The sequence below is a fragment of the Danio aesculapii genome, chromosome 25 (assembly GCF_903798145.1).
Source record: "Danio aesculapii chromosome 25, fDanAes4.1, whole genome shotgun sequence".
Classification (NCBI taxonomy): domain Eukaryota; kingdom Metazoa; phylum Chordata; class Actinopteri; order Cypriniformes; family Danionidae; genus Danio; species Danio aesculapii.
In genome coordinates, this window is record NC_079459.1 from 5,755,110 (window position 1) to 5,775,173 (window position 20,064).

At 37.1% G+C, this 20,064-nt stretch overlaps 1 protein-coding gene across 2 annotated transcripts in view; it reads right to left on the reverse strand.

Annotated features, from left to right (window-relative positions):
- Positions 1-17,885, reverse strand: part of apba2a (amyloid beta (A4) precursor protein-binding, family A, member 2a) — a 30,354-nt gene extending 12,469 nt beyond the window's left edge. Inside the window, exons 1-6 of one of the 2 annotated variants that reach the window (XM_056452343.1) lie at positions 17,739-17,885; positions 5,940-7,515; positions 3,783-3,842; positions 3,660-3,696; positions 1,806-1,951; positions 1,545-1,631 (exon numbers count right to left, since the gene is read on the reverse strand). In XM_056452343.1, the coding sequence (XP_056308318.1) occupies positions 1,545-1,631; positions 1,806-1,951; positions 3,660-3,696; positions 3,783-3,842; positions 5,940-7,472 (1,863 nt within the window). In that variant the 5' untranslated portion in view covers positions 7,473-7,515; positions 17,739-17,885. Of the gene's footprint in view, positions 1-1,544; positions 1,632-1,805; positions 1,952-3,659; positions 3,700-3,782; positions 3,843-5,939; positions 7,516-17,738 lie in introns of both variants that reach the window. The other variant, XM_056452342.1, reaches the window with a different exon arrangement.
- Positions 17,886-20,064: the final 2,179 nt, after the last annotated feature.

Genomic DNA, 20,064 nt, shown 5'->3' on the forward strand with positions numbered 1-20,064 from the left:
CTGTAAAACAAACAGTGAAAATTAATCACTGGGAACTATCCATACACACTCATTTTTACACATACACTATTAGCAATTTAGCCTACCCAATTCACCTATTGCACATGTTTTTTTGGGACTGTGGGGGAAACCGGAGCACCCAGAGGAAACCCACGCCAATACAGGGAGAACATGCAAACTTCATACAGAAATGCCAACTGACCCAGCCGGGTCTCGAAGCAGTGACCTTCTTGCTGTGAAGCGATTGCGCTACCCACTGCACTCCGGTTTTCCCCACAGTCCAAAGACATGCGGTTCAGATGAAATGGGTAGGCTAAATTGTCAGTAGTGTATGAGTGTGAATGAGAGTGTATGGATGTTTCCCAGAGATGGGTTGCAGCTGGAAGGGCATCCACTGCGTAAAACATATGCTGGGTGAGTTGGTGGTTCATTCCGCTTTGGCGACCCCGGATTAATAAAGGGACTAAGCCAAAAATCTGTAAAATAAATGCAAAAAAAAATTTCTTTTTGTGCAATGGAAAACCTCTAAGAATATTAAAGGTTGTTCACGCAACCAATAAAGTTGCTAATAAAAAAAGAAAACATTTTTAGAGTGTGTGAAAAAGATTTTAGGGAAAATTCTTGCTTTTGATTATCAACAGTGTATAATGCAGAAAAACAAAATGTCTACTTGCTACCATTGGAGAGTACTACGCAACAGACACAACGTCATAAGATGTAAATATTAGGTCGCCAGCATCTAAGGACATGTTATTTTGACATTCAACAATGACGTGAAATGAGATTGATATTTTGTTGATTTTAGGTTGAGTTGGAAAGAGACCAAAATTCATCTTAAACCAACGTCATATTGACGTCAAATACTGACATTTATTCGTCAGGTATGGCAACCAAAATCCAACGTCAGATAGACGTCATAGTGGTAACATCCACAAAACGTCATGCTGTAACATCATAAGACAATGATATGCTGTTTATAGGTTGCGCTGGTAAGTTACTAAAATGCAATGTCTGTCCGACGTTATACATTGACGTCGCCCTGATGTTTGGTTCTGAAGTCAACCCGATTTTCATTTACAAACAAAATGCAACGTCACACAACGTTTGGGTACAACGTCAATCTGACGTCATGTTGATGTCCTGTGCCTGCTAGGTATTCATTCATTCTTTTCCTTCGGCTTAGTCCCTTTACTCATCAGGGGTCGCCACAGCGGAATGAACCTCCAACTTATCCAGCACATGTTTTACACAGCTGATGCACTTCCAGCTGTAACCCAGTACTGGGAAATGCCTGATGGGTAGTATGTTTACATTTTTTCAATGGCTACATTGTCAGGTTAACATCGGTATTTTGGTAAATGCTCTTATTTATATTTATAACATATATATGTCTTGAACCTGTGCAGTTTATGTGTGAATAATCTGTGGTGGAATTATCAGTGATAAAAGGGACACCAGTTAAAATTTTGTCTAGGGCACCAAATATCAGGACTAGCTATGTAAAAATGCATACTTGCATATGTGTGTAAATGTACACACAGTACCTGTGTGTCAGCGTTGAGCACCTTGATGGCTTTAGTCGAGATGAACAAGTCAATTTCTGTCAAGCTCTGCGTTTCAACCTCTACAGCCTGAAAATAAGAAGGGTTACAGTGACATCTAGTGGATCGAGAGGGAAATACTGACAATATAATTTTCATTATTCATGCAAAAAATCTTAAATCATAAAGCACATTTCGTGTAACATTTGACAGCCTTAACACATCTGAATGCGTTAAATATGTGTGGAATATTTTATAGCGTACCTTAACGCAGTCCACAGCTTCCTGCGCCTGCTTCATGCGTACGCTTTTAGATGGGTTTCTGTCGGACAGAAGCTGGGTAGAGCCGAGGTAGTTTGCAGCAAATATGATTCCATTAATAAGATCTTCTGGCTCACATGGACCAGGAACTGGAAAACAAATACAAAGAGAAACATAAGCACAAAGACTTGTATTAAAATGCTTGAAATTTGGACCTACTGTTGAAGGCTAAATTACTTTATATCTCTCCTGTGAATACTGAAGACCTTAAATTTAAAAAAACAAATCTAAAAATTTTTAAAGGCCCACATGAACCCTGAGAAAATCTATATCAGGGCTATTCAATTAGTTTGTCATGGGGGCCAGTTCATGAAAAGCATCCCAAATGAGGGGCCGGAGAGATTTGACTTGCAATGTGAGTGAGCACAACAGCATATAAGAGCCCATATGTTATATTTTTGCTTCTTAAGATGCCCACATTGGCTTTTTCTACATTCAAATGTTAATATATATTGTTTATTGAAACTACATAATAACAGTGCATTGTACAATAGGCTTTTTTTTACAAACCTTCATATGTTGTATTTCAAAGCACAGCAAAAGCAGTGCATTGCTTAAGTAGACTTCTACATTCAGACACATTCATATGTTATGTTATAAACTGCATAACAATTAGGGATGCAACAAATATAGATTGTGGTTGTATGATTAGATAGTCTGAAGAATAATCTTGGTTTCACGGTTATCACATCTAATGTAAATTTAAACTTTATATTAGGTAAGTATTTAAATGAACTGTTGTCAACATCTGCGTTCATACAAGCATAATCATTTTAATAATTTGTAATAATTCGTAATAATATCTTTTGTTTACATTGCACTGAAAGCCTCTTACCACTATGGCATGAGACGTTTTTTACTGTGCGCCTGTATATTGGCATATACTCTTACACTGGAAATAACTAACTTGCACGCGGAAAAGACCCGATATGCAAATGGCTCGCTATAGTTAATCCAGTGTGCGTGCATATTAGCCTTGGTGTAGCTATAAATTTAGAAATTTAAACTAGCGCTCAAGTGGCAAAATTTTGTTTATTTGCAGCAGTTTCGTTCTGTGCAACAGAAACGCGGCGTTGACGATTAAGCTACACTCGCTTAATATCAGGTGACTCATGCTCTGTGCAGCCTTCAACTGCAGCTCGTGCAGTATTAAACATATTCACGTCACTTCAAAACTATAGCGGCCGTTTTTTGACTGAACTAAATTTATTTTTGATGTCTTGGTCACACTATTTGGAGGGCCGGAACAAATTGCCTCAGGGGCCAAGTTCCACCAATTGAATAGCCCTGACCTTAATGTTTTAAAACAAAGAGTAAACGACACCTTTAGTTGAAGTCAAAATGATTCGCCCTCCTGTGAATTTTTCTTTTTCAAATATCTCCCAGGTGATTTTTTAACGGAGCAAAGGACATTTTTACAGTATTAATATTTCACCTATTAATATTTTTTTTGGGCTGGAATAAAAGCAAAAGTTTTTAAAATTTTAATTCAATATTATAATTTAGTAAATAAAATATGTAAATATGTACTGTCATCATGGCAAAGATGAAATCATTTAGTTATTAGAAATTAGTCATTGAAACAAATATGTTTGGAAATATGTTGGAAATATCTACAATTAAATATTTAATAATAAAACTAAAATCTATTTAACAGGAGGACTTATAACTTTGACTTCAACTGTATACCTTAACCAATATAAACAAATATACAGATGCAAAATCTTTATGATTAATTCTACTTCAGATATTTAAAAATTTGTCACAATATTTGGTTGTGTTTATAACAGAACTTACTATCCACAAAGCTTGGGAAAGAGGGGTTTCTCTGGGTCTGCTAAAAAGAAAACAGTAATTAAGCTTCAGATCCGACAGAACCGACGCTCAGATTACTGTTCAGCATATATTTAGGTAACTTGCCGGTCTATTTTGTCCAGATGGTGGTCCGGGACTACTGTCCTGTGAGGTAATCTGCGAAACCTGTAGAAACATTCAAATACAGGTAGATTATAAATAGTTTATAAAAGTCATTCATGAACTTGCATTAGGGAATGCAGCAAAAAAATCGAATGTAACAGAGGCCAGCTAGTGAAAGGCTGTGCAGGTAAACCTCACTCCTCTGACCTCTAGAAAGGTGCTCTAGTCGCCAGTTCGATCCCAACTCAGAGCGGGTTGAGTGGTGTAGGACCGGCGGGGGTTACATTGGATACCGTGACCCGGATGGGAGTGAGGTTTAGGGGGTAAGTGTAACAGAGGCTAGCTAGTGAAGTGCTGTGCAGGTAAACCTCACTCCTCTGACCTCTAGAAAGGTGCTCTAGTTGCCAGTTCAATCCCAGCTCTGAGCAAGCTGAGTGGTGTAGGACCGGCGGGGGTTACATTGGTGCCATAATCCAGATGGGAGTGAGGTTTAGGGGGGTTAAGTGTAACAGAGGCCAGCTAGTGAAGTGCTGTGCAGGTAAACCTCACTCAGCTGACCTCTAAAGGTGCTCTAACGACAGATGTTAAAGGCCATGGTCTTTAGCCTCCTTGTTAGAGCAATCGACTGTCATGTGGAGGGTCACCTGTTCAATCCTAGCTTGGAGCGGGTTGAATGGTATAGGATAGGTGGGGGTTACATTGGTGCCATGACCCAGATGGGAGTGAGGTTTAGGAGGGTAAGTGTAACAGAGGCCAGCTAGTGAAGTGCTGTGCAGATAAACTTCACTTCTCTGACCTCTAAAAAGGTGCTCTAGCGACAGATGTTAAAGGCCATGGTCTTTAGCCTTCTTGTTAGAGCAACCGACCGTCATGTGGAGGGTCACCGGTTTGATGCATGGTTGGGTGGTGTAGGATCGACAGGGGTTACATAAATGTTAAATTAGCATAAATAGCATTCACCAGAAGATTAAGGTTGAAGATCTATATAAAAAAATCTTTTGTTGTTTTCCCAACACCCAGCCTATTATAGATGTGTCCAAACCTGTTTCTGGAAGGCCCCTGTCCAAAGCCTATGGTAGACAATCCAGCAATCTTTAGCCAAAAAGAATAACAGATAATGCTAATGCTGTGCCTTTGGCTGTATACAGTGAATGACAACAAAATTAAACAGCTGTGAGTCAAGGTTTCATTGTCACTATATGCTCTAAAGCATTTGCAAGGCAAGCAAACATCATTTAGGCAAAATAATTACTGTTTTAGAATTTTTCAATGGTGAAAAGGCTCACTATGCTATATAAAAATCTAAATTTAAAAATATTAAATGAAAATTGGCTCATTGTTTTAAGAACCAGCAAGGCATTGGCCAATTTAAACATATTTGCCCATAAACATAAGTTTTAGGATTAAACACCCTTGGCCTATTGGTCTACATGAATCTTCAAATGGACATCTGCCTAGAGCTCTCCCTAGCCTAAAGCCTAAGACACTGGGACAGACTCCAGCATTCCCAAGATATGCTGCAGTTGTGGCATCAAAACAACCTTATGATTTATGGTTATTTTATTAATAAATTAAATAAGGGCTGTTTCTCAAGACCATGAAAGCAGAGAACGAAGTTGCATTCTCCTGGAGATCAGTCTTATCAATTACCTTAGAAGAGCGAACTCGGAAAACCACAAGAACACAGAACGCATCCTGTGAGGAATAAGTGCTATAGATGCATCCTTAATATCAGCAACACATCTGGATTCTTCCACGCATCCTCTGTTCTTGTGGTCTTGAGTATTGGAATTGAATTTTGTCGGTTGATGATAAAGTTACACGAGAACACAAGTATGCAAGATCAATTAAAATTGCATATTGAGAAACAGCCAAGGTCTCACCATCTAAGCTCAACATGTATATTATTGAATCTCCAAACAGATCCCATACTGCTCTTTATTGAACTGAATGACACCTGGTCTGTCATTTGTCAAAGGTTAGGCAGTATTAGGAGAGATTACTGACAAGACTATGGTGGAAGATGCTTGAACACAAAATGTTTCTTTTTTGGTGGTTATGGGTTAGTCAATTAGAAAAAAAAGCTACAATAAGAGGGCAGCACTCAAATGGTGTAAAAAGTAGACTTCTAGACAGTTAGCGGATAATTTTCAAAGTTACCTGTTCCTCATTAGGCCTTGTCTTCTCTTCTTCGACAGGTTTGGCCGAGTCTTTGTTTACCTGTTTGGCTGGGGACTGTACAGGTGTATAAGCATGGGCTTTGGGTTTACTGTTTCTCTTGCGTGATGATTCTGAAGAGGCTCTGGGGCTCTCAGGGGCCCCTTTTATGTTTTTTGCCTGATCAGGTACAACTTTGGTCCTCCCTGAGTTGTTTGGAGCAATAATGAGTTTCGTCTTAACCTCATTCTCAATCCGTGCTTTCTCAACATTCCCAGAACTTTTCCTTTCTTTTCCACCCTTTGATTTGTGACTACAAATGGGATGGTCCTGTGCTCTGTTTTTGCAAATTTCAGGACTTTTACTTCGCTTGTGAGAATTGTTCTCATCTCCGCCCCTGCCATTCTCTATAGAGTATTTTAGCAAGTGTCTCTTTTTCCAAGTGCCTTTGTCCTCTGTCTCTGCAGATTTACCTTTATTGGTGACCCCGCTGTGGCCCTGGTAAGCAGTTTCTCTGTTGTTTGCTGTCTCCAAATGATGTCCTCTATACTTGAAATTTTGTCTAGAGTCTTTCCTAGATTCTTTGGCCACCAGGGCATCAGAAACTTTTGGACAGTCACTAGCATTCTCATCCCGAACCCTTTCCATTCGATCTCTCTGTGTACAATTTGACCCTAGAGGAATATCTCTTGAGTATTTTTGATTATCCTGGCTCCTTCTACTTTCTTGACCCACTTTAACACGACTGAACTCTTGAGGAGGACTTCTGCCATCTCTAGGACAGACATCAGAACAATTGTCTATATGTGGGATTTCATTGTTGTTCAGCTCTGCTTCATTCCCTTCGTAATGGAAGAAGCCACCATTGTCTTCTTCTTCGCTGTCCTCTTCCTCCACGTCTTCCTCTGTTTCTTCTTCATCCTCCTCATCCTCAGCCATCGGGGCTTGTACGAAGGTTGTTTCAGTGATAGGTTCTGGCTGTTTATAAACCATCGTAGCTGCATCTTTTTGCTGGCCCTTGCATAAGCCTGTGTCTGAGTGTTCCCAAGCTTCCTTTGGTTTGCAACTCTCCCCGACGTCCCGAGATGTGCTCAGACACTCTGCACCATCTGCCCCTTCATGACAGTCCAATCCTTCCATGTAACTTTCATCCTCGGGACAACAGTGGACGTAGTAAGTCATCCTGTCTGCTTCGGTTTGCAGTTCCTCATCTTCCTCATAGTCTCGCTCCACCTCTTCTTCCTCGTCCCCAGATCCTACATTATCATATTCAGACAGCGAGTCCTCCTCCATGCTGTCCGGCTGAAGAGGGCTTTCTCCTCGTATGGAGTCGTCCCCAGATTCATCGCTTAGAGAGTATCGAGCTGGGGTAGGTGAGGGTGTTTGGCAATCCAGCTTGTCATGCTCGGCTTCCTCAAGAACTGGATCATCTCCATCTCCAGAGAGTTTTTCTCTTCCCTCAGGCACAGTGCTAAAGGCAGGTGGATTGAGCTCTGCAACAACACTTCTGGTCCCTGGTCTTCTTCTGAAAGCCATGATGAGCTTTTATTAGCCCCACAAATGTGGGATTCTGTCAGCCCTAAAACAAAATGCAAATTGGTAGATTAAAATTGACAAATGTGAGTAAAACTTTGCATAGATGAACAACTGCAACTTCTGTTTTGCCAACAAACCAAATTTGTCTCATGCCAGATTAACAACCCAGGCTCATTCTGATTACATACATACCCCTATATACATTTCTGGAAAGAGCAAAATACGTGCCAGGAGCTAAGGTTTTTGCAATTTTTGCATTCAGGAGTCCACCAGAGGCCGCTGTGTACGCTTTTTTAGATCTCAAATTTCTCTCACGAGTGCCATTCACTCCTGCTCTTCTCACATAAATCCACCAGAGGCCGCTGTGTACGCTTTTTCAGATCTCAAATCTCTCTCGCCAGTGCCATTTGTGCCTGCTTTTCTCATGCAAATCCACCAGAGGCCGCTGTGTACGCTTTTCCAGATCTCAAAATTCTCTCGCGAGTGCCATTCACCCCTGCTGTTCTCACGTAAATCCACCAGAAGCCGTTATCGAGTGACTGATTGAATGTTCGACTGACCCACCCTCCCACTTCACTAAACCCAACTATTTTAAAAATCACCGATTGACCCGCTCACCCCCTTCCCTAAACCCAACCGTAGTGTTTTAAAAAGCAATCCAGAAAAAGAAAAAAACACTGATTTTTACCACGTTTTCAGATTTTACCACATTCTCACCCTGTTATTTACTTGTTTATTTTTTCTTTTGGCTTCTGTTTTTGTTTTACCTGTTTTCTGGAATTGTTCTTCGCCAGAAACCCTGTTGTTACAGTCAACTCTGCACCGCTGACGTACTTGTCGTGCTAACGGACAACCTGGTAACAGCGGGAAAGCCGTCCATATGGAGGTAAGCGGTCAGCAGGTAAGCGAGAAAAGGAATGGCGTCATACCGTCTCGTAGCGTTCATTTTAAAGATGAAATGCAGCCATACGTACGTCTGGCTACATAATTCGCGATCTCCAGAAATGTATATTCTTTCAGAATGAGCCTATGTTGCAAGACCAAAGAAAAGACTAAAACTATTAGTCAAAAAGCAATTTCATTAATTGAAACAAAATGTTTTAAAAAATCACAATAAATGAAAAACAAACTGATATAACTAAATTAAAATTGTAAAAAAAATTATGATTGTTTTCAAAATTAATAAGCATTTGTTCTGTGTTGACAATTGTTGAAAACTGTTTAGAGAAACACATGTAGATGATTTTATTTATATATATATATATATATATATATATATATATATATATATATAGAGAGAGAGAGAGAGAGAGAGAGAGAGAGAGAGAGAGAGAGAGAGAGAGATAGCGTTTTCTATATAATCATAGTGTTATAAACTAGACATGTTTAATTGCATATGAAGATGATTTTAACATGAAAATTGTACTGAATTCTTCATCGTTTTGTGTTCTTATGTGAACACATTTCTATTTCGTTTTTATATATGTACTTTCAGTTTTAGTCATTTTAATTACCAATTAAACTAATAACACCATTAATGAAAACTAAAACTAAACTGAAATATACAGCAAATGTAATATTAGTATTGAAATAGAAACTAATTTTCAAATGCAAAACTATAATAACCTTGTGCTAGATATCCAGGTGGTGCAGTCTATTCTCATAATAAATGAAATCACAGTCACTATTTTTGTGCCACTGTTTGAAGGCTCACTGTTTGAAACTAGATTTTCCCCCATGTACAGACAGTGGTGAAATTTGAGAACGAAACAAAAAGGTCAACTGACTATGGTCAGAACTGCAGCGATGGATGAACAGCAACTCGCAGAGAAAACATTTCTAAACCAAGCAGCTTTCAACTAAGAATCTGCTTTGGGGAAACCTTTCAGTAAATAATAGCTAACTACTAATAAGATTTCAGCAATGTTAAATCACATTACAATGGTATGAAAAATGATCACATACAGCTAAAGGGGGAAAATATCACTTAAAATTCTCAGCTTTTGTGAATTCTGTGGGTTTTGTGAATACTTGTTTTTTCTATTAAAGGTGCAGTAGGTGATTGTCTTCAGAAACATTTTTTGTTGTGCAAGTTAAAAGTATCTTCATATTCCAACAGTAATGATTAAAGTAAATGATCTAAATGTGTTTATATGTATTTTTCATATACTGGGTGAGGCATAAAACTAAAAAATGTTCGTCTAATTAAAATTTGTTGGGCCGATAATTCTGATAAGTAGCCTAAACTGTCTGTCAACCAATGTAGATTTGTACATCTGCACATCCGTTCATGCAGATCCGCTGTTTGCACGTAAACACGGCACATGAGAAAGTGACAGCGGTAAAAACAAATGCTGAATCAAAACTTTTTAAAATCCTGAATCAATATTGGAGTAAGTTGTGCATGCTGGAGGGAGGATGACACCATGGCTTGAAGTATTTCTCTTAGACAGGTAATGTTCTGTTTTAAAACTACTTTAGTCAGGCAAAGCCGATGTACTGTAGGTTGTGTTGTTATGAATGGGTTATATGCACAGAAGTGTTGTTCAGCCACTGAAATCTCCCGATGAAAGATTGATGTGACTGTTTTCAGTTTCATAAGGTTCTTTTACAGCATCAATAATGTAGATTTTTGTTTAGTTTAACAACAAAACATCAGTCAATAGAGTTATTCTTTCTAGACTGCTTTACTGAGAAGTTGGTTTTATATTCATATTGGTTCATTTTTGAACAATGACAACCTGTGACACGGTTCCTATTGTTTACCATGCTACTTTTATTATTCCATCTGAAATAACATGCAAGTATAACTTAGTAAGAAGTGTAATTCCTGCACGCCACTGGCCAACCACTAAGCATGCAGTAGTTGCTTTAGGACAAAGCGTGCGAGAGAGTGAGAACAGTGATCCATGCATGCCTGAAATAATGCACATTATGACAAGTTTTGCTTGCTACACAACTGAAAATGTGCTAGATCTAATACAGTTTTTCATTCAGGATTGTAGTATAACAAAGTATTATAAAGTTTTCTAACTGGTGAATGACATGATCTAGTTGGCTGTCTACTGTCATCTTTAATGTGTGCGTTTATGATTTCAGGAGGCGTGGCTTTGGAATGCAGGGGAGGGACTGTGTTTCAAAGATATTATGGGATAGCACTAAAGCAGATAAAAAAAAAAATATATATATATATATATATATATATATATATATGCATGTATATATATACATATTTTATTTTTTTTTTATTGCAACTAATAATCATTGTTATTCCACCAAATATTGATTTCTTAATTCTTCTAAAAGGTGTCACAGTGGCGCAGTGGGTAGCATAATCGCCTCACAGCAAGACATGCACTAAAGGGGAATTGAATAAGCTAAATTGGCCGTAGTGTAAGAGTGTGAATGCAAGAGTGTATGGGTGTTGTGGCTAGAATGGCATCCGCTGCGTAAAACATATGCTAGATTAGTTTGTGGCTCATTCTGCTGTGGCGACCCCAGATTAATAAAGGGACTACGTCAAAAAGAAAATGAATGAATGAATGAACTCTTCTGAATGTAAACCGTGGTATTGTGTCATCTTAAAATTAATATGAACATATCTAAAAACATGCCAACTTTCTTCTGTTTTCACCAACTTCATGCAGTCATTTAAAGCCAAAATCTTCTAAATGATTTTTGATTTTAAATTTGGCATGTCATCTGTAATTTACAAAAGAAAACTATAGGCTAAACAGTAACCCTAAAGAAAGTGGTCATGTTTAAATGGTCTCTTACAGTAACTTTTCCATATCTGTACTTATTTATAGCCTGATGTTTGGAAAAAATTACGTATTGGACTAAAGTGTTTGTTTTTATCGAGCAGGTACTGGAATAAATTGTGCCAATATCCTGAATTTGCTTATATGCAATTTACATCTACACCTTAATTTTGTTGTCCCGCAGCTCTATTAAAACCTCAGAGGAAAACAACCTCCTCCGAATCAAAGCACAGCATCATGGAGACAGATTTGCACAATTCAGCAGGTGTATCAGCAGGAAACATGCTGATATTGGCCTGCACTACAGGGACTCTCGCTATTGATGAAAGGCATCAGGTTCCCTGTGGAAATACAGCCTTCTGCTTTTGATTATGTGACTCACATAATTTGTCCCCTTATACAACACAAGCTTGCTTTAACCATAGATGGACTCTTTATAGTCCCTTTATTCATCAGGGGTTGCCACAGTGGAATGAACCGCCAACTTATCCAGCATATGTTTGACACAGCGGATGCCCTTCCAACTGCAACCCAGTACTGGGAAATTTCCATACAGACTCATTCACACACAAACACTACGGCCAATTTAGTTTATTCAATTCACCTATAGCGCATGTGTTTGGACTGTGGGGGAAACCGCAGCATACGGAGGAAACCCACGCCAACACGGAGAGCAATAACTTGACTTTTAGTTGATCATTTGGTATCAGAAGTGGCTTATATGAAAGGTAAAGGCCTCTAGATTACACTTATTCTACCAAAATAAATTATGATCATGCCTTTATTTTCAGTGATTTAATTAGGACAGTAAGGTCTGACTTTGCTTAGACAAAAGTCTTGCTACTTAACAGAAATAATGTCCAGTATAGAATATAAAGTCATGCTGCAGTGCAAACAGAATGAATATTGTTTCTGACTCCACCATGAGATTTAAGGACTGGATCCAGACATCTCTGCAATGACTCAAATCACACAAGTCATCTGGAATGACAAAGAAAGCGTTCTTGCAGGACTCCCAGAGTTCATCAACAATCTTTGGATTCATATTCAATGCCTCCTCCTTCGTCTTACCCCAGACATGCTCAATAATGTTCATGTCTGGGGACTGGGCTGGCCAATCTTGGAGCTCCTTGACCTTCTTTGCTTTCAGGAGCTTTGATGTGGAGGCTGAAGTATGAGAAGGAGCGCTATCCTGCTGGAGAATTTGCCCTCTCCTGTGGTTTGTAATGTAATGGGCAGCACACATGTCTTGATACCTCAGGCTGTTGATGTTGCCATCCACTCTGCAGATCTCTCGCACGCCCCCAAACTGAACGTGATCCCAAACCATGATTTTTCCTTCACCAAACTTGACTGATTTCTATGAGAATCTTGAGTCTGTGTGGGTTCCAAGGTCTTCAGCAGTATTTGTGATGACTGAGATGCAGTTCTACCTGCCACTTTTCCAAATGATCAACTGCAGTGAAGTTATTATCTGTTGCTCTTACAACTGGGATCGAGGACAAGACTTTTGTCAGGTGGTGAAGTTTGGCGATTCAAAATGGCTGTATAACTGTTATTAAAGATAGACTTGTGAATCTATCCACATTTAATAAATGTGCTTTATATAAAGTTGCAAACTCAATCGATTCTTTTTCCACATAAATTAAGCAACTCATGGTGTGCAGCTTCAAATAAACTGTGGAAATTGGTCCTGACCTCAAAAGGGGAAAAAAGGCAAGCCTAAGCTGAAAATGTGGCCTTGGTCGAAGCATGTAATCGAACACATTAGTATCGCTATTAGATCAGCAAGAAACTCCAAACTGGCTGATATACCTGTCTTCCTTAATGTTCCTTTATGTTCACAGACTGTCAATGAATTTGCAGAGGGTTTCTTTCCATTTGGCATAAACTGCACAGCTTTCTTATTCAGCAACACAAAAATGAGCCTTCATTCTCTATTTTTAAAAGCTTGTTAAAGGAAACAGGTTTAAATAAATGAGTATATGAATGCACTAAAACTTAAGATACAAAAATTCTCACACCTTTTGCCTGGGAATCCTTCACTACTTTTTCTGTGCTTTCGACAATTGATGATTATCCTTACAATAAAAATCTTAAAAACTATTTTAAAGTATTTGTTAACTGTTTAAAAACTATTCCTGCCTTAATTTTTTAGTTGAATCAAATAAACTTCTCGTCATCCCAACTTAAATCAGTCAAACTGACTAAAAATATTGAGTTAAACTTTATACACTCAAAATATGATTTATGCTTGTTCAAACTACTTGATTCGTTATCCCAGCATATTTTTTACGCATCAGATGCCCTTTCAGCTGCAACCCAGTACTGGGAAACACCCATACGCACACATACACTACTGTCAATTTAGCTCATTCAAATCACCCATGTCTTTGGACTGTGGGAGAAACCGGAGCACCCGGAGAAAACCCACACAACACAGGGAGAACATGCAAACTCCACATAGAAATGCCAACTGACCCAGCCAAGGCTCGAACCAGCAACCTTCTTGCTATGAGGGATCATGCTAACCACTGCACCAATCTTTAAAATATTTTATTAAAATTATTAAAATTATAAGGGCGTCACGGTGGCTCAGTGGTTAGTCGCCTCACAGCAAGAAGCTGGCTGGGTGATCCGGTTTCTCCCACAGTCCAAAGACATGTGGTAAAGGTGAAATGGGTGAGCTAAAATTGTCCTGCTGCTTAAAACATATGCTGGATAAGTTGGCAGTTCATTCCGCGGAGGCGACCTCGGATTAATAAAGGGTCTAAGCCGAAAAGAAATTGAATGAATGAATTTTAAAGATTAATGACCATAGAACTTTCCATTCCAAATGTTTAAATTTGGAATAGAAACCTTTTTTTTTCACTATAAAGCATTAAGGGGACACTACATATCATCATTTTGAAAAATGAATAATAATGTTTCTTTTAAATGTTCTGCAAACACTGTAAAATAAGTAACATTTTAAAAAACTACATGTAGACATGCAACTAAAGTACTTTAGGACAAACCGTTCCATGACCGATAGGGCTGTCGTGATAGTCTTTTATTGAAATATTGTGCAATTTATGTAAATTAAATTCATAATATTTGGTGCCGCAATTTATTACAACTGATTTTTTTTTTTTAAATGATCATGTTACGGTAATTCTGCAGTTGCTGTGGTAAAATAAATATAATATTATAAACAAATGACCCAATAGTGAACTAAGTTTTATAGTGTATAAACTATAAGTATTCTACAGTATTTATTAGTTAAAACTATAGTTAAAACTAAAGTAGGCTGTAGCATTAAGAAAAAGTTGTAAACACTATATTATATACTGTATAATACATTTTACTATAGTATGGTTAAATACACCATAGTATTAAATATAAATTATAATAGTATTTTGTTATGTGGGTGCATAACAATTAAAAATCGATCTGGTAGCAGATATAAATATAAAATGACTTTGTTAAAAGCTACTTTAATTTCACCTTGCACTTTTGTTTAAATGTGTATTATTGTTTATTTGTTTAGGATAAATATTTTGACATTCAGATTCCAAAGCATAGTTAATTAATTTAAAAAATTACTATAATTATATTAAATATTCTACAGAATAAAGTCAGTATCTTTCAAAGATTCACGATTCGTTCATGTTGTTCCAACACAAATCATTTAAGTTGACTAATAGTTTTTAATAATCTAAGTCAGGGGTGCCCAAACTCGGTCCTGGAGGGCTGGTGATCTGCAGTTAAGTTAAGTTTCAACCGCAATCAGGCACACCTGGGTTAGCTAACCAAGCTCTAACTAGGCTTCACTAGAAACATCCGTGCAGGTGTGTTGAAGCAAGTTGGAGCTAAAATCTGCAGGACCGAGTTTGGGAACCCCTGATTGAAGTGGTTCAAACAAATAAATTCTCAAGAATTGTGTTGTTTCAGCTCATTTTAAGTAAGTAGTTTTAACAAGCAGCAAAATATTTTTAAGTGTACTTGCATTATTATGCTATTACTAATATAAATATAATTACATGAAATTATAATTTATTACAATAAATTGTGATGCAATATATCATTTATTCATTTTTCTTCGCTTAGTCCCTTTATTCCACAGGGCTCGCCACAGCAGAATGGACTGTCAACTTATCCAGCAGATGTTTTACACAGCGGATGCCCTTGCAGCTGTAACCCAGTATTGGGAAACGCCCATACACACTCTCACATACACTACGGCCAATTTAGTTTACTCAATTCACCTAGAGCGCATGTGTTTGGACTGAGGGGGAAACCGGAGCACCCGGAGGAAACCCACGCCAACATGGGGAGAACATGCCAACTCCACACAGAAATGTCAACTGACCCAGTCGGGACTCAAATCAGCGATCTTCTTGTTGTGCGGCTACAGTGCTAACCACTGAGCCACTGTGCCACCCCGCAATATATCATACATGTATACAATGTATCGAGCTAACTTTTGAGAGCATTTTGATTATCATCAATGAACAATAACTTGGCATAAACCTTCCCAGAACATTATAAGAATATTTCTTAATATAAATGTTTTATAAGAATCCATTTTTTTCATTACCTCATTGCTGTATAAATAATTATATCAAATAAAAAGGACAGCACAAGGATGTGTTCACACCTAATAAAGGACAATTACATGAATGCACAAGCTGTCAGACATGGTGCAACCCTTGGACCTGCCGGGAGTTGATGTCTCATCTAAATGTAAATGCTTTAGTCTGGACTCTTCCCTGCTAAAAAAACCTTTATGCTGTACAAGAACCACAGTTTTGTGCAGCACTGTTGGCCTTAGCTGATTTAACAGGTCAAGCTGGTGTTCAGATGGTCAACAAGCTGGTATTTCAGACTGACCAGGTTAACAAATAAGCATATAAGTAAAATCAATTTATGCTGGTTTATCTTTACAAAAATTAACCATGCTTTTATTATAGTAATTGTGTAGTAACAATAATTACTGGCATTTAAAAAAAATATTTGCATAACTACAGTTGTATGACAAATACCATGGTTAACTATTGTTAATGTTGCAAAACCATGGTTAATTTGGTTTAACTACAGTAACACTGCATGCTGAAAAAAAAAAAAAAAAAAAAACATTAGAAACCATTACAAAATATGCTAATGGTTTCCACATTCCTACATTTACCATTAAATACATTATTTACCAGCCACTGTAAACTATTAGCCAAATGTTAACTATTAAAAACAGTATATTTGGTTTTGGGACATATTCCATTATTAGGATTTATTGGTTTTGACATTGCACCAATAGAAGGTAAAATAATACCACTAGAGTCCCACTGAGCCAATACGGTTTCCATTAAAACCAATATAATTTCCATTATAACTATTTCAACTATAACAAAACCATTAGAACTTCTGTGATAGATTCTATTTTTTTTTTAGCAAGGTAACCAGTTTAACCATGGTATTTTTTGTAATAAAACTGTAATTAAACAAATCGGTAGTCAATGTGCCAAGATACACTTTTACTATAATAAAACCATATTTGCCAATCTGAGAAAGAAACAAAACAATAATTTATAATAGTTTTGTTTTGTAGACTTTTTGATCCATACTATAGTGAATTACTTGAATTAATCTGTTGTGGTTATTCTATATTTGCAATTGTAATACAACAACTATAGTAATATAAAGAAATACCCAACAGTTAAGTTACCTACAACTGTATATTATACTACAATACGCCCCAGTTGAGTTTATCAGGTCACTATATCTGTAGCACTTATCAACACAGTTGTAAATGTTGTAGATAAATACTAACATATACAGTAAAATACATTTTACTACATTATGGTTCAATAACACTGTAGTGTTTACTATAAAATGCTACAGTATTTTATCATGTGGGTAATTTTCATAAGGATTTTAACACAGAGATGCATGTATATGCATATGCCCTAACAGCTTTACAAAACAGACATTCAGTTCTGTTTATATATATATATATATATATATATATATATATATATATATATATATATATATATATATATATATATATATATATATATATGAAGCTCATTCAGTACCAAAATAACCTCATATCCAGTAGTTCTGACGTCACAATCCATTCTTCCAGTGATCTCGAGGCTGAATTACTGCAACATCCATCGACCCGGATTCTTCACAGCCCAAATGAATCACTAACACGGCAACTAACACGTAAATCACGGAGAAAACATAACATTTCTGCATACAACACCTCAAGAAACATTTACTCGCTTTTTATCCAGGGAACATGAAGATACGTCGCCGTTTTCGCGTCATTGAGACGCCACATGCATGTGCACGCGCTTAAAATCTGCTCTCACTCACATCGGCAATAAAATTAGGTGGTTCTGAGCATTAGCATGCTGTGCATTCTGTCCTTATACTGCAGGCTAAAATAAAACTGACAAAACAATCGAAGCGTATGACATATACTTTAATGCCGACGATATTAAAACGAACAAGTGCTTACCGGAGCCAGTTCGGCGTTGCTCAATCAAAGAAGTGTTTGTTGTTGTATTGTTCACGTATTTACATGGCAAATGTTAGGACATGTCTTTTATGAACCACGGATGCTGAGGAACGTGGACGTAGCTTGTACACACACGAACACACACCCTCAGCATCCCGGGACAGTGAGGCGCTTTATTAGTTTTTTTTAAAGAGACAGCCAAACATCACGGCAGCGAGTAGTATAAATTAATCATTTAGATTTTTCTGAAATTAAAACAAAAAACAAACAAACTTATGTTTTCTTTGGTGAGAATTGAGAAGAAAAAAAAAAAGCTCTTCACCCAAAAATTAAGCACAGAAGAATATATTCTGAAAAATTCTGAAAACCTGTAAACATTTGACTTATTTGCTTTTCGCACTATGGAAGTCAATGCCTGAAGGTTTTTAGCTTTTGTCAAAATATATATTTTTAACAGCTTTAGGGTCAATAAATAGTGAGTAGATTTTCATTTTTGGGCGAATGCCTTTATAGCAACCTTTATACACTCAAAAAAAATAAATAATTTCTGCTTGTTTAAACAATACTTCTTTAAAATGAGCTGAATCAACACAATTTTGAGATTGTTTATTAGACAACTTAATTGATTTATGTTTAATCTGCTTAACTTTGCAAAAACAATTAAGTTAACTTCATTTGTGTTGGGACAACATAAAGGAATTGTGTGGATCCCAGCATTTTCATCAATTGGTGAAGTTTTTTTCCTCGCCACTGGTTTGCATGGTTTGGGACTTGTAAAGCTGCGCATTGATGGATTTGCTCTTCAGTGTTTGGACTTTCACCAGTGAAAATTAAACCACATTGAAGTGAACTTCAACTCTGAAAAGTGGACTGACATGGTTTCAATTTATTAGAACGTCTATGTTAAGCTACTTTGACACAATCTACATAAAAAAAATTATTCAATTCATCTTTATTTCTATAGATAATTGTACAATAAAACTGCTGCATTACTGTAATTACCAGCATCCATATATCCATACTTGATAAAGTAACCTTTAGGAATTAAGCATGGTTTTGTTAGGTGTAACAACAGTTTGTTGAAGCATTGATTAAGGTTTGTGTAATCAAAGTTTTACTTCAAATATAAGATGGTTAAGCTAATTAATGTAGTAAATCCATCACTATTTTGTGGTGACCATGGTTTACAGTAACCTTTTTTTGTAAACTCATGGTTGATTTTAGGGGTGTTAGTATGCAGAGTTGAGCACATTCTGTGCTGTATTGGTGTTTAAAAACCATTGTGAACATTGTTGAGTCCACTCAATTCTATAATACACCACAACCATTGGACACTCTTTAATTCCTAGACAATGCACTGTATATAGCTACACCAAAGATATCACTATATCTTGGTAAAAGCTACTAGCTCTTCTGGTTCATTCATGTTGGAAATTTGACAAATTACAGTATTTTCGACAAGACAGCATGTGGCATATTATTCTGAGCATTTCAGGAGCATTTTCGGCAAGAATATTGATGCAGTCGTGTGAATCTCATAATTACGGTAATTCAGACATGGCGTGAACACAACTTATTTCAATTGTTCCATTGGACTACATTAGTGTACATTAGGAATTAGCACAAATGCTATAGGGGCCCATTACGGATGAAGTCGTAGAATGTTGTCACATGACTGTTCTGTTTTCTTATAATAAGACTGATTCTCTAGCTAGTACAGTAAAATATCCGGGATTTGCCGTAAATTAATGTGTTTTCAGTAGAGTGCACTTGTGTTTTCCCCCTGTACATATTTTGGAAAACCAATCATTCATATCATCAAAATCCAGATATATTATACATAAAAACTAATAAAATGTCGTATTTGAACAGAAAGTTTGCGTGGAGCAAAAGATGTTGACAATTGTGTTTAGCTACAGCAAAAGTCTGGATCATGCCCTACATCCCCTCCTTCATGGTTCCCTACTTTGGTCCACTTGAAATAGTAAATAAAAACAAGTGAGCAAATTCAGACACACTGAGTGCACTAGAAGTGGTATTGACAGTATTTAGAGACTCATTGCTTTGCTAATTGACATTATTGAGTGCACTCGATAATGTCCGATTTGATTTTGGAGACCATTACAAATGGCTGCTACCTCAAATAGTGGTCTATAAAAAGTAACTGCATCTTAACATGAATAAAACAACAGTGTTTGTAAGGGTTCCAAACCATTGTTTTGTTAAAGATGTAACGTTTTTTGGTACATTGATTAACTTTTGTATCACCACAGTTTTACTAGACCTACTAATACCATGATTCAACTATGGTTTGTGTAGAAAAAGA